Raw genomic sequence first — 13,348 nt, 5'->3', positions numbered from 1 at the left:
GACCTTTAAAGATCATCTAGTCCAATCCCCCTGCTATGGGACATCTTTCACTAGATCAGGCTGCTCAAAGCCCCATTCAACCTGGCCTTGAACACTGCCAGGGATGGGGCAGCTACAACTTCTCTGGGCAACCTGTGCCAGTGTCTCACCACCCTCACCATAAAAAACGTCTTCCTTATGCCCAATCTAAATCTACGCTCTTACAGTTTAAAACTGTTGTCCCTTAACCTGTCTACAGGCCTTAGTAAAAAGTCTCTCTCTGTCTTTCTTATAAGCCCCCTTTAAGTATTGAAAGGCTGCAATAAGGTGCCCCCAGAGCCTTCTCTTCTCCAGGCTGAACAACCCCAGCTCTCTCTCAGCCTTTCCTCATAGATGTTCCAGCCCTCTGATCATTTTTGTGTCCCTCCTCTGGACCTGCGCCAACAGATCCGTGTCTCTCCTGTGCTGAGGACCCCAGAGCTGGACGCAGAACTGCAGGGGGGGTCTCACCAGAGCGGAGCAGAGGGGCAGAATCCCCTCCCTCGACCTGCTGACCACGCTGCTGGTGATGCAGCCCAGGATACAATTGGCCTTCTGGGCTGCAAGCGCACATTGCTGGGTCATGTCCAATGTTTTGCCCACTAATATCCCCAAGTCCTTCTCCGCAGGGCTGGAGACACTCGCCTTCTTGACGGCTGCTTCTCACCTGCCACTCAGAGAAGCTGGAAGAGGCTGAGGGTCATGAGGCTGAAAAAGGGACAGGAGAAAGGTCTTGTCCCCCAGCAAGGCTTGCAGAGCAGAACCAAGTCCTGGGTCCCCGATTAGGAAAAGCACGGGCCGACACCGGGCTTATCCCCCCCAGAGAGAGACCCAGGAGGACAGGAGAGTGGCAGATGGTCCCTGAAATCCACAGCACACCGTCCCCAGACCACGCTGCCGCTGAGGAGGGCGGCCTCTCCCCTCACACTGCCCCCAGAAGCGCTCCCCGGGCCGGGTGAGGAGCAGGGCTGCAGGCTGGCCTGGCTGAGAGCCCAGCCGCCATCGCCTTTTCCCCCCAGAGGCTTCGGCCTGGCCCGTCCCCAGCCCCCTTCACGCAACGGAGCCCAGCTGGGGCTCCTGAGGCAGAAGAGGCAGCCACAGCGCAGCCGAGGTCCCAAAAAGCAGCAGGATCCCGTTACCCCCCCGCCACGGGGATCCCGTCCCCCCCGTGCCCTGCCTGGCGCCACAAACCCACCCCGGCCGCCGCCGCCCTCCGCACCCCACGCCGCGAACTACATTTCCCAGCGGCCCCTGCGCCCAGGGCGGCCGGAAAAGGCGGCTCTTCGGGGAGGGAGGGGCTTGGGCCCTTTTCCGTTCCGATTGGCTCGCTGCGGCAGCCCCCCCGGCGGCCATTGGATGAGGCGGTCACGTGAGGCGGTGGGAGGCGCGTCGCCTCACAGGAGTCGCGTCGCCTCACGGGAGGCGTGTGGAGAGCGGGCCGGGCGCGGAGCGGGATGAGGCCCGGCCGCTGAAGGGAGCAGGCCCGTTAGGCCTCCGCCGATGCTGGGGCCACGGGCGGGATGGCAGGCCGTCCGCCGCTGCGTCTCCTTGCCTCGGGCGCAGCGGGAGGTGCGGCTGCGGGTCCGGGAGGCGCTGGGGGCCCGGGAACCGGCTGGCGAGGTTAAAGTGCAGGTGTGTGCCTGGGAACGAGCCCACCCAGAGCCTTAACGGAAGGGAGAGGAGCTGGAGTGGCGTGGCCCGCGCCGGTTTCACTGCCTGTGCTTCAGGGAGAACAGCTAAAACCTCTGCAGCACGTTTTACTAAAGGGACGGATCTCCTTTGCAGTCTCCGGAGCCAGCTCTGGCTATATTTTTTCAGTTTGCCGTTGTTAGATCAGATACAACGTTTTGAAGATACTTGGCACGTGTAGGGAAAGGCTGTTACTGTGATGGGTTGTACTGAAACATGCTCTTTACGGTTTTGGTTTTGTGGCCCATTTGGTTTGGGAGAGTGAACCACTGCCTCTGTGCTGATGTTTTTAAAGCTTTGCTTTAGGTCTTGTTCCACATCTAGGTTTATAGCAGTGTCGGGTGGAGCCAACAATAACAGTTTCATTGATGTTCGTGTCCAGCTCCTGTTGTGAACCAAGGCAGACCGAGATAAATGGACTTTTTAGCAATGGCGCTCTTTCCCTTTCCTTAGCACAGGGTTGTGTGTCCCCCCATTTTCTGGTGTTCCCAGCTGACAGAGCGGTGGTTGCAGATGCATAGTCCCTGTTTTAGTGCAAGGCCCTTGGCTAGAACTGTGTAGTTGTCAGTATTTCTGGATGAATCTGTAAAGGACTGGGGTGCTTGGTAACAGTCTTAAACTAAACTGAAAGACGGTAGATATAGATTTATAAGGAAGAAATTCTTTACAATGAGGGCGGTGAGGCGCTGGCAGAGGTTGCCCAGAGAGGCTGTGGATGCCCCATCCCTGGCAGTGTTCAAGGTCAGGTTGGATGGTGCTTTGAGCAACTTGGTCTAGTGAAAGATGTCCATGCCCACGGCAGGGGGCTTGGACTAGATGATCTCTGAAGGTCTCTTCCAACCCAAATTATGCTATGATTCTACTGACCCAAAACCCAGTTTTTAGCACACAGATATTCCTGCACACATGTAGATGAAGCCTAATAGGGTAGGAAGCAGCTCATCCAGTATAGGTGCTTTTCAGCTGTAGTTTTATGAATTATGCAAGCTGGAGTAAACTGATGCTAAAATTGGCAATACTGCCTTTTTTTTGCCCCAGGTCCTTGCTGCATTGTTGCTCTTCCCCTGTGCTAGCAAAAATGTTTTTTGTATTAAACTGTGTTAGGGAGCTGGACTGGCTTAAAACCAGCCTTATGGCCAGGTTATTGGAATGTGCAGTCTGGTCTGAGTCAGGATTGGCACTCGCTACATGTTGCTTCTGGTAAGGTGTGAAGTCAAAACACTGCTGCCACAGCCTCTGCTGCTCCAATACAAGTCTGTGGGTATGCTCTTATTTCCTGTTGCAGGATGCAAAACTCATTTCCTTATTTAACAGATCCCAAAACAGCCTGATGAGGTAGAAAAGAAAGCTCTTGAGAATGTTTCTTTGTTCAGGGGTTTTGTGTGTTTCATTAAGGAGCGCTTAGTTCTTGCATTGAAAGGCCTGTCTGAAATTGTGAGGCTGGAGCAAAAGGCAAAGTTTCTTTAATGGTTAGGTTCATGGCTTTAAAATCTTCTATAGTTCTTGTATGCAGTTGTCCTCTTTGTTTTATACAAGCCTGTCTAATGCCTTGTCTGTGTTAGTAGTCATGTTGTAGTTCTAAGAATGCTTTACTTTTGGTACTGTTTAATTCTTGAATTTGTTCCGTCTACACAACAGAAGTAGATGGATTCGCATTGGTTTGTCTGGTATAAAATCCCTAATGCACTTGTGCAGTATGAAGCCCTTAGAACTGCTTGGGCACTTCGAGTTAAGCAAACGACAAAACTGTTTGGAAAAGAGGCAGTTTGGTTGTTTAATCGGCACTGTTTTCAGTTGTTCTCTACAGTATTATTATAAGGTGAACTGGAAGCTCCCCAGTGGATAGTTTTGCTTTTAAGGGCAGCTTTGACTCAACTCTTGTGAGCTGGGGAGCAAGTAAGGGAGTTGTATTTTGCATGCTATTACATTTGCTTGGTGCCTTGGTACTGACTTAAATTTTAATTTCTTTTTAAAGGAAATGTTATTTCTCATTGAAAAACTTGAATTAAGACATTAGCCTGACATATATATGATCTGTTCTGCTGTTACAAAGAACTGCTGTGTTACTGTTTTAATTCTTTTAGTCAAACTGGACAAGAACACTGCTAGATTTTTTTCTTAATATTTTTTTCCCCATGGGGACGGTGTACTAGTCTTGATTTTGAGGTGTAAGGAGAAATACCCAAGGCATTAACTTTCATTTTTGTTTTGCATGAATATGTAATTTTTCACTTGAATCTGAATTGGCTGCAGCATCATTGTTTTAGCAGTCCAATGGCTTAGGGCATGTAAACAACCAGTGAACAAATTTCAGTTGGAACCTTCCTACAGGTGATACAGCAACAAAAATTGGTAATAAGAATCATCAAAACAGTCTTGAGTGTGTTATCATAAAGAACTATGCATTACAGGTCTCTCCTGTTTCAGTAAGAAGCGTTTTGAAGGGACAACGCTAATAAGAATATGTACTTTGCTAAAATGCTTTTCATCTTCAGACCACTTTGCCATTTTCTGTGTTCTCAGCTCCCCAGAGATGCAGGTAGATCTTAGTTATGCCTGCCGTACTCAGGAGGAGAGTTGATGCCTCTGCCTAAGGATTTGTTTCTCTTTGCTTTGAAGTCAGTAGAAAACCTGACACCGACTTTTTTTTTAATTATTTTTTATTTTTGCGGCCCCTAAAGAAATATTTCCTTTGATTTCAATGAGAAGTTGAAATAGGCCTGAAGTAGCATGTCCAGCTCAGCTGCAAGGAAGAGCATGATTACACAGAGTAAATGCCAAGAAATAACAAATTTCTTTTTCTTTAACCCCTAGGGCTGGGTCCGCTCTGTCCGATCCCAGAAGGAAGTTTTGTTCCTGCATATAAACGATGGGAGTTCTCTGGAAAACCTCCAGGTGGTTGCTGATCCCAGCCTGGAAAATAGGTTGGTCAGTTTGAGATACCTGGAGAAATACCTGTGTTGACCAGTGCTTGGAGGGGTCTGCTTAGGCCTCCTTTCCTGTGCCAGTGACTCACCAGCAGCTGGCACCTGACCACAGGAAAGGCACTACTGCATTCTGGGGTCTCTGGATGTGTTTTTAGGATGGAGACTGTCTGACTACTCTGTCTCCACTAGCTGAGGCCTTGTAGTTCAGTTGCTTGTCCTGTGAGATTAATTTGGACCCGATTTTCTTAATAGCTGTTAGCAGTATGGGCATTCTGGACTACTGTCGTACTTGCTTGGAAATCACACAACGTAGCTGGGGATAACTGTCCCCAGGTTTTGGAGAGTGCTGTTGCTCTTCCTATAACAACTTCAGTGCTGGCTTGGTAGGCATACCCCCTAGATAGGCATGCCTGTTCTGTTATAATAAAATGATGCACTTGTTTTACAGCTTCATTTTGTTTGTTACTCTAAATTGTTCTTTGGGCTAGGGTTGGGAGTTCTGGGAGGATCTAGGAACCTTCTGCATGTAACTTGATTTCTAAAAATTTTTTTGAATTATTATTTTTCTGTAAGCCTGGTTTGTCCTCACCAAGAGCCCCTTCTAATAAAAGGCTGTCTCTTTTCCCCTCACTTGTCCAACAGTCCTGTCTTGTCCTAAATTATTCTGTAGATTTGTGAATCTCTTCACATTCCCACCTATGCGTTTAATAATTTTTCATTTCATCAATTAAGCCCTATGGCTACAGTATGTCTTGTGATCTCAAGTGGTCCAGCTAAATTAATGGGAATCTCTGTTCTGAATTTAATTGACTTTGTATCAGTGCCTAGTTAAGCTGCTGTTTTTTCTTGGTTTCTTAGAGATCTGACTTTTGGAAGCGCAGTAGAAGTGCAAGGGAAACTGGTCAAAAGTCCTCATAGGATGCAAAACATGGAGCTGAAAGCTGAAACCATCCGTGTGGTGGGACCTTGTGATACTTGGGTATGTCACTGCAGCAGGAGTCCAACTGATAGGACAGCTTTGGAAATGAATTTCAAAAGGTCCAAGTATCCAGCAAAGCATGCTTCAAACTGTACTTTCTTTAAGTCTGAGTGGTCCTGCAGGCTTTGATTTGTCAGCTGTGTCTATAGGGTATATCAAAGGAGAAACATGGGATCACCATGAAAGCTGTCCTCTGGGACAGAGCTGTTTCTACATGGAAACTGTCCCACCTTGAAGCACTTACCTGTGCCAGGTGGTTCACCTGGTAAGTCTGGCTGGAATACGAATTGGAGAAGCAATGGGACTGGCAAAACGCTCCACGTTGTGCCGGTGGAAGAACAGTATCTGCCACAGGCATGTTTGGAACCGGCTTGCTGTTGAAGCAGTGAGATGAACAGCTGGCTTTCAAGGTGGCTCAACATCAAAAAGGTGGAACATATCAGAGCGCTACTACCTTCTCTTGTGTTCATGGCTCTTGCTCTGCTGTAAGCATTATAAAATCCACAAAATGACTAGAAAAGATACGCAAAAGCATCTAGTTCTCTGCTCTGTAACGATGACTGAGTTTTAGTAGGCAGGGATGGTGTTCCATGAATAGCAATAAAACTACATTGACTCCTAGTTCTCATCCTCTTATTTTTCTTTTTTTCTTTCCTTGTTGTTTTTAGTCATTCCCTCTGAAAACGAAGGAGAGGCACCCACTGGAGTATGTCCGACAGTTCCCTCACCTGCGATGCAGAAACAACACACTCGGCTCCCTCTTGAGAATCCGCAGTGAAGCCACTGCAGCCATCCACTCATTCTTCCAGGTAGTCCCTTCTGTACCGAGCCTTATGTGTAAAATGTTCCCCCAGTTTGGCTTCACAGGAGCACGTTAGGAGGGAGGGAGGGAGGTTGATGTCTCGGCTGCAGGGTATGGATTTTGGACACAGTGTTTTTTTTTTTCCAGGCCTGGGCCTGGCTGAAGCCTTGGCCAGACTGTTGCGTATGATCAGGTTAGCACGTCTGTGGTCTTGTTAGCGTCTTTCCACCCATTTCCTGTTAGTTATTTTATCCCTTTCACTAAGTTGGAATATAATTGCCTGCGAGTGTGTGTGGTCTGTGGAACACAAAATAATATGGAGTTGTTTAACCCATCCTCAGCAGTGACCTTATGGTCCTTGGACGGAAGCCTCGTCCCACAATGAAAAATCTGTGGTGCAGGAAGGCTACTGATGAACTGGCTTAGAGCTTCATGTTATTCTTCTCAGTTCTTACCTTTCTATTACTGTGTTACAAGTCTGGGTGGATGCTGTTAGCTGAGATTAGGAGACTCCTGTTTCGATGCATTTCAAACTGATAGGTGGGAAGCACCTGTATTTTATGAATGTGTCACTCTTAAGCTGTGGGCGTGGTACAGGCTTTGTGCAGGCGGTGGGGGCAGTGAATTAACTCTAATTACAGATGCCGTATAGAGTCCATGTGATTCTTTGCATGAGTAGATAAAGGTAGCAAGTCCTCTAGCGCACCTGAGCCCTTTCTTTTAAAGCCATTCATTGAAATAAACATATTTAGATAAACTGGCTTTAGTTTGAGTAGAATCATATTTAGAGCATTCTGATTACAAAATTCATGTGTAGTAATTAGCATGGCCCACAGAACAGGTCAGAATTGTTGAGATTGAATTTCTGGTCCCAGGTATGCTGGTACTTGTCGCCTGCAGTGGCAATGAAGGCTTGCTTGCTCTAGGAGTTATCTCCTATAACCTAGAGTTATGCGTATAGAATACACGGTATTTAAAAGATTTTTTTTTTTTTTAAAGAGCCTAGTAGAAATGCTTTGTCAGTTAAAGCTGCTGTTGATGTCAGCGTTGTGCGGGCTCGTAAGACAGAACCCAACTCTGTTGGGAATCAGTCTTTTCTGGCGTCGAGCCGCTAGATGGCATTGCCTACCACAATTTGTGATTTCAAACATGGACACAAAGGCTTTACTTCTCCAAATTAACTCCAGCTCAGACTCTGACATACCTTCCTGTTTAAAATGCTCAAGAGCTGAGCAGTATTAAAAAATATAAAGTATCATTAATTTAACAGCAGCAGCTACACTCAAGTTATTTTTAGAGGGATAAGGGAGATTTGGTCCCAGATATGATATCTGTGAATGCTTATGTGACGACTCTCCTAGCACCAGGAACATCTGTGGTTTGCTCCATTCCTCATGGAAGGAAAGCAGTCTTTTTAAATTGCCACCTACATCATCCCAAGAATGTTGGAATTTCTGACTTGACAATGCCAGAACATACATAAACTAGAAAGTGTAATTGCAGTGCTTTCACTCTGCAAAGCTGTAAAGAGCTTAATGGTGAAAGAAAATAAGTGGATTTTTTTAATACACACTTGAAATTATCTAGACTCTCTGTAACTTTAAAAACTTTTCTTGTTTTTTAGCCTACTCATTTCCAGCAGTAAATGACTAATGCCAAATGACTTCTGGATTTGGTTTGGATGTTGAAGGCTAAAATGTTACCTTTAAATCATTTCCTGAGTATCATGGTCCATATGGGATAGGAACATTGTTCCTAGGCACAATAAAATAGTTGCAGTGTGAACAGCAACCTCCACTTTGCACATTAACTAACTACCAGGTTTGTCAGAGACAGTAATGTGACTTGCAGTCTTTTAGATGCTTTTATAAGGGGAACTATCCAAGAGTTTTTTATGGGATTCTCATCTTTCAGACCTGTGCAGTTCATTCCTTTCCAAAGCATGTAAGGGGTCTTCTGTGTGAAATGTGCTTCTTTACAGCAATTGTTACCACAGTATGAGGAATTTAGGCAATTTTCCAAAATCTCATGTAGGATTGGGAGGCCACATGACCAGCGGGTCTGTGGACTATGCATGGGATTGTGGCAGAAACCTGCATTTTATATTGGTAGGCTGAAACTACCCTCCCCAGGCAAAGCAAGTAGTTCTGGCTCCAAAACTTCTGTGTAGTAACTGGATCTCAGTAAGAAGCTCCTGCCAGGCGCTTGGCAAGCTGAGGTCTTTGCACCTGTAACCAAGGTAGCCTGGAGCTGACTGCAGGGACTTTGGTCCCTCTGGGTCGTGTTACGGTACTTCCACAAAATGCATTGGATGATCGTACGAACTCTTTGGTCAAAATTAATTTTAGTTTGTTTCTCAGGATGGGCAGTAAATACTGCTCCTGTCTTCCTAGCCTTTTAACTAGCTGGTGATAAGGACCAGGACCTGTCATGTGAATGGTCGATTTGTATTATTTTGGTAAAAGCTGTGAAACTAAGCTTTTGGAAACATTTGCTTTTTAATCTTGTCTTTTTTTAATTAGTGTTATGTGTAAATAGACAATGGGTTATGCTACATCATTGCATATATCATGGTAATGCAGGCACACCCTGATTTTAAAGGGGTTCCCTTTGCGCTAGACATTACAGCGATGCAAGAGAAAACAAATCCTTTGTTCACAGCTGAAATCAGCTAGTACCAGATTGTTGTTTGCCTTGGCATGCACAGGTATGATCTCTGTGCTCCACCAGTGATCTCTGTAGTGAGACTAAGTTAGGAAGGTGACAGTAGAGTTCTGTTCTTGGTTTTGCCTCTGACACGCTGTATGTGGTTGTCTGAGGTCTGCTTGATGTACCCATCCACTGAAAATTGAGTTGCAGCTGGCTTAAAAGTGGCTGCACTGTGGAGAAACCCAGAGAATAGGGGCTCTTTTTTTATACAGCCTTCCTGGTTTTGGAGGCCTCTGCTGGGTTTATGAACTATTACAGGAATGGGTAATTCTCCAGGTACCTAGAATATGACCAAGCCAGGGTATACCCTGTCTCTTAAAATCCGTTTGACTTCAATATCTCGGAAGATGCAAGGTGGGACTGACATTTTCATGGTGGTTGGGTGTTTTTAAGGCCTCTCTCCCATGCAGTGTGTGATTTCTGTGATCTAACGTACTTGATCATTTCTCTTAGTGGAGAACACTAAGAGAGTGTCCTCTGCCTAACCACCATCTTCCAAAAGCTGGAAGAAGCTGAAGTGTTGAGGCTGTAGGGGTGAAAATGCCCAAAAATATAAAAATACCAGAGGAGGTGAGAAGAAAGGGCAATGGTGTGGAGAAGGGCAGTTGCAAAAACCCATAGTATCTTTATGAAATATGGAAGAAAAGCACAAGTAGTAAACATTGATTTGTAAATCATGCTAGCATTTAGTTAGTCCTCTGTCTTTGTCCATGTAGGGTAGAAGTTGTTTAACAGTACATATGCTGTCCTGGTTGGGGGCTAATAGCTGAGTTATGATATGTACTGGTTGATGTTATCCTTGAAGTTGATGTTTGATATCTTTAGCTAGTTAACTTTAGTGTTCTGTCTGTTCCAGGATAATGGCTATGTGCATATTCATACCCCCATAATTACATCAAATGACTGTGAAGGTGCTGGGGAACTCTTTCAAATTGAGGTAAGTTGGTTGCATAAAGTTTGTTTTGATTTTTGCTTGCAGAGCAATTCTGGAGTCATTGAAGGTTAGAGGAAATGTTTATCTTTACAAAACCTTTCCTTTATGTACTTCTATGATTATTTTTTTAATATAGCAGTCCTTTGCTTCAACTAATAATTTAGTGTTAAACAGGTGCGTTACTTTTTTTTTTTTACTGCTGTTTTGTGCATTAATCAGCACCTTTTGTACTGATGAGGTTTTTCTATCCCTGATGCTGTGGAAAAGTTTACAAAGAACAACAAAGGGAACTGGAACATCTTAGTAAACAGAAAGACGTGATCATAAGTGCCCAAGAGATGGGGTGGGACATTCAGGACAGCCTACTACATGCAAATATTTCTTAGCTTTGAAATTAAGAATATAATTTACCATGAGATAACTCCTTTTCACCTGTATATATGTTGCTCCTTACAAGCTACTCCTGTTGTATGTTGGAATTCTCCCCCAACATTGCCAAGTCTCCCCACCCATCCAACCAAATTACTGTCACAATCTATCATTATATGAAGTACTTCACATTTTGGGTCAAAACCTCCTGTGAAACTTAAATACAGCTATAACCACTAAGATCTTCCCCACAGATTTCTCATGATTCCTAACCACCACATCTATGAATCATAAGAAATTCCATCTGCCTTTTATACTTCTGTATATGAAATTAACTCTTCTCTCAAACAATTACATCCATTGCCACTTACGCTTGTTGGCTCCAGCCTTGCTGGTGAATCATCTGTAAGCAAAAGAATAATTGTTGAGGTAGTAGTTGCTTGCCGCAGGATCACATCTTCCACTCTCTGCACAGCCTCATGACAAAAAGCCTCTGTGTACTGGTTCTTCAGGATCTCAAGGTCTAACCTGTGCTACTAGGGATTCCCTTCCAGACCAGTACATGTGGCTCAGCTTTTTGCTTGCTGGGACAATAGAGTTGATTAGCTAAACTAAATTGTTCCTGTTTAATTGAGATCCCTTAATGCTACCAAAGGTTCGTTCCAGGCTGTTGCATGCAAATTAAGATGTGAAAACAAGTGACACTTAATGATGAGAACATTATACAGTTTGCAGCTGTACAGTGTGTTACGTCTTTGGTACAAATTGTATCCACTTGAAAGCTGTAGAGGATGCAGGACTACAGCGTAGGTGGCTGGTAGTAACAGAAGCACTGATGCAAATGTTGATTGAGGTGCTAAATTGTGAGTCTGAAACTTGTATAAACTGAATCTTAACTAAATGCGTAGTTCAAGGCAAATCTCTTGCTCTCTCTCCAGTGTGATTGCTTAGGTGTAAATAATACCTGTCTTGGAGAAATGTAGTGACAGCTGTGCTTGAAAGGTGTGGAGTAAGTACTGAGTCAGATCCCATTAAATGGCCTGTGCCACAAAGAAAGGGCTTCAGAAACCTACTTGCTGCTGGGAAGTGGGAAGTTCTCCCTGATTTCCTCTTTCATCTTCCAGTACCAGTTCATTGTCTGGCCTAATTTAGGGCTGCATTTTGTTTCTGCAAAGCTCTGTTCAGAATTGGTATTGGCTAGCAGAGATCTAAGACCACTTGCTATCCTACTGTGACCACTTCATTCCACTGGAGCAGTGACACTGTTTCTTGACAGTGGAAATCTGGGGAAGATTAAACCTGCATTGGGCCATGCATGTGAGGCTGTCAGACATAAAAATAAGGGTGACAGGAAGGGTGTCAGGCATAAGGGTATGGTATTTGCAGCAAAGCCTAGAATCTCTACATGCATTTAATCAAATGAACCATCAAGACATTCCCCGACTGCCGTATTCAGTCACTTTTTAAACTAGCCCTTAATTCACTGCTTGGACAGGCCAAGGGAGAAAATAAATTCCTGTTCCTCTTATATTTGAGCAGTAGCCAAGAATTATGATGATGGGAATCATTGAAAGCAACCTGCATGTTAGATTCTTCAATTTAAAAAATGTTTAAATGCTGTACTTAAAGTTTTAAGACCTATCCTCCAATTGCAACCAGAACATAAATTGGTGGCCTATTGCTCCTGAATCTGTAGTAGTTACAATACACCTGCAGCTTACAGGTTGTTTTTTCTGCCTTTTTTGGTTTTTTAGCTCCCTTGGGTGGTATATAAAACTGATAATCTCACCAGTTAGCTGTCCCTCTGTTAGTGGAGTAAGTTGAAAACTTTGGTTGATTAGCCTTTAGGACCCAATTTAGAGGCTGCTTTTGCACCTACTATGAACCATTGCCTTTTAATAGCTGTCTTCTCCTGACTGACACAATTTTAATACTCTGACTAATGTCTGATGGCTGCTCAGGCCTGTGCATTCTTTGGAAATGGTGGAAAGTGAAGAGAGTAGGAATCTGTTTTTACGTGAGACTTGAAGAGATGGGGGAAAAAGTGTCTTGAGTTAGAAGGAAAAGGCTTTTTGAAGGCATATGATCTTTGATTCCTAGACCTCTTAATCCTGTAGGATTTGTGTTTGTTTATATGTTCAGCTTCCTCATTATCTTTGTTTGGTTTTGGGTATACTGATTAGTCTGTACATAGCTTTGGCTGGGATATTCTCATACCAGGACTTGGGATGGGGGAGAATCTCTTCCCTCTCTGCTGGGCAAATCAGTTCAGCTAAATATTTTAAAAATGAAGTCCTGTAACAGTGAAAAGAGGGCAGTAAGCAGAGGAGATTTTAAAAAATAAATAAATCACAAGATGGTAAGAACTTCAGAGAAATCTTTTGCAGTTGAGACCTTCTACACCTGAAAAATGTAGGTTTGAAGAGAAGTTTGAGGAGAAGCTGCCAGAAGTGTGAAAACAGCCAGGCAGACCCTAACCCACATGGAGAACATCAGCAATACCAACTTGTGGATTTCTGCACCTTTGATGGTGTCTGCCTTTGGTGGAACTCTGGAGTGGGGAAGAATCTTGCTTGTGCTGCCTTCTTTAAAGTAAATTTACTGAAAACACCAAAAGAGCTTTGAATATTGAAAGCTGGGTTTTAGTAGAACACAAAGTAGGACGAGGTAATTCTTGAAATAGGGGGAACGCAGATCAGCAGGGTGAGGTGGTGTTTTTTATTTTATTTTAATTTAATCTGACAATAATTCCTCTGTACCAGCAGTCTTAGCACTTCAGGGCAGATCCTTTCCTTGCGTTTTTCTTTTTTATCTTCTGAAGTCTAAAATTCTTAGCAGCTTTGTATGTTGCAAGAAACTTTACCCAGTTCCCTTCTGGGTCTGCTTCCTAGGAAATCTGCCTTTCTTTTGTCTTTGTGACC

The 13,348-nt window shown here is 44.3% G+C and overlaps 1 protein-coding gene across 3 annotated transcripts in view; it reads left to right on the top strand.

The window, feature by feature from the left end:
* Positions 1–1,423: 1,423 nt before the first annotated feature.
* NARS2 (asparaginyl-tRNA synthetase 2, mitochondrial) overlaps positions 1,424–13,348 on the top strand; it is a 52,699-nt gene continuing 40,774 nt past the window's right edge. For all 3 annotated transcript variants that reach the window (XM_052812185.1, XM_052812184.1, XM_052812183.1), the window contains exons 1-5: positions 1,424–1,650; positions 4,522–4,631; positions 5,493–5,613; positions 6,282–6,422; positions 9,981–10,061. In XM_052812185.1, the coding sequence (XP_052668145.1) occupies positions 1,519–1,650; positions 4,522–4,631; positions 5,493–5,613; positions 6,282–6,422; positions 9,981–10,061 (585 nt within the window). In that variant the 5' untranslated portion in view covers positions 1,424–1,518. The remainder of the gene's footprint in view (positions 1,651–4,521; positions 4,632–5,492; positions 5,614–6,281; positions 6,423–9,980; positions 10,062–13,348) is intronic.

Source organism: Harpia harpyja, chromosome 17, assembly GCF_026419915.1.
Source record: "Harpia harpyja isolate bHarHar1 chromosome 17, bHarHar1 primary haplotype, whole genome shotgun sequence".
NCBI lineage: Eukaryota > Metazoa > Chordata > Aves > Accipitriformes > Accipitridae > Harpia > Harpia harpyja.
The sequence above is the reverse complement of the archived record's forward strand: the minus strand, read 5'-3'. Positions and strand labels throughout refer to the sequence as shown.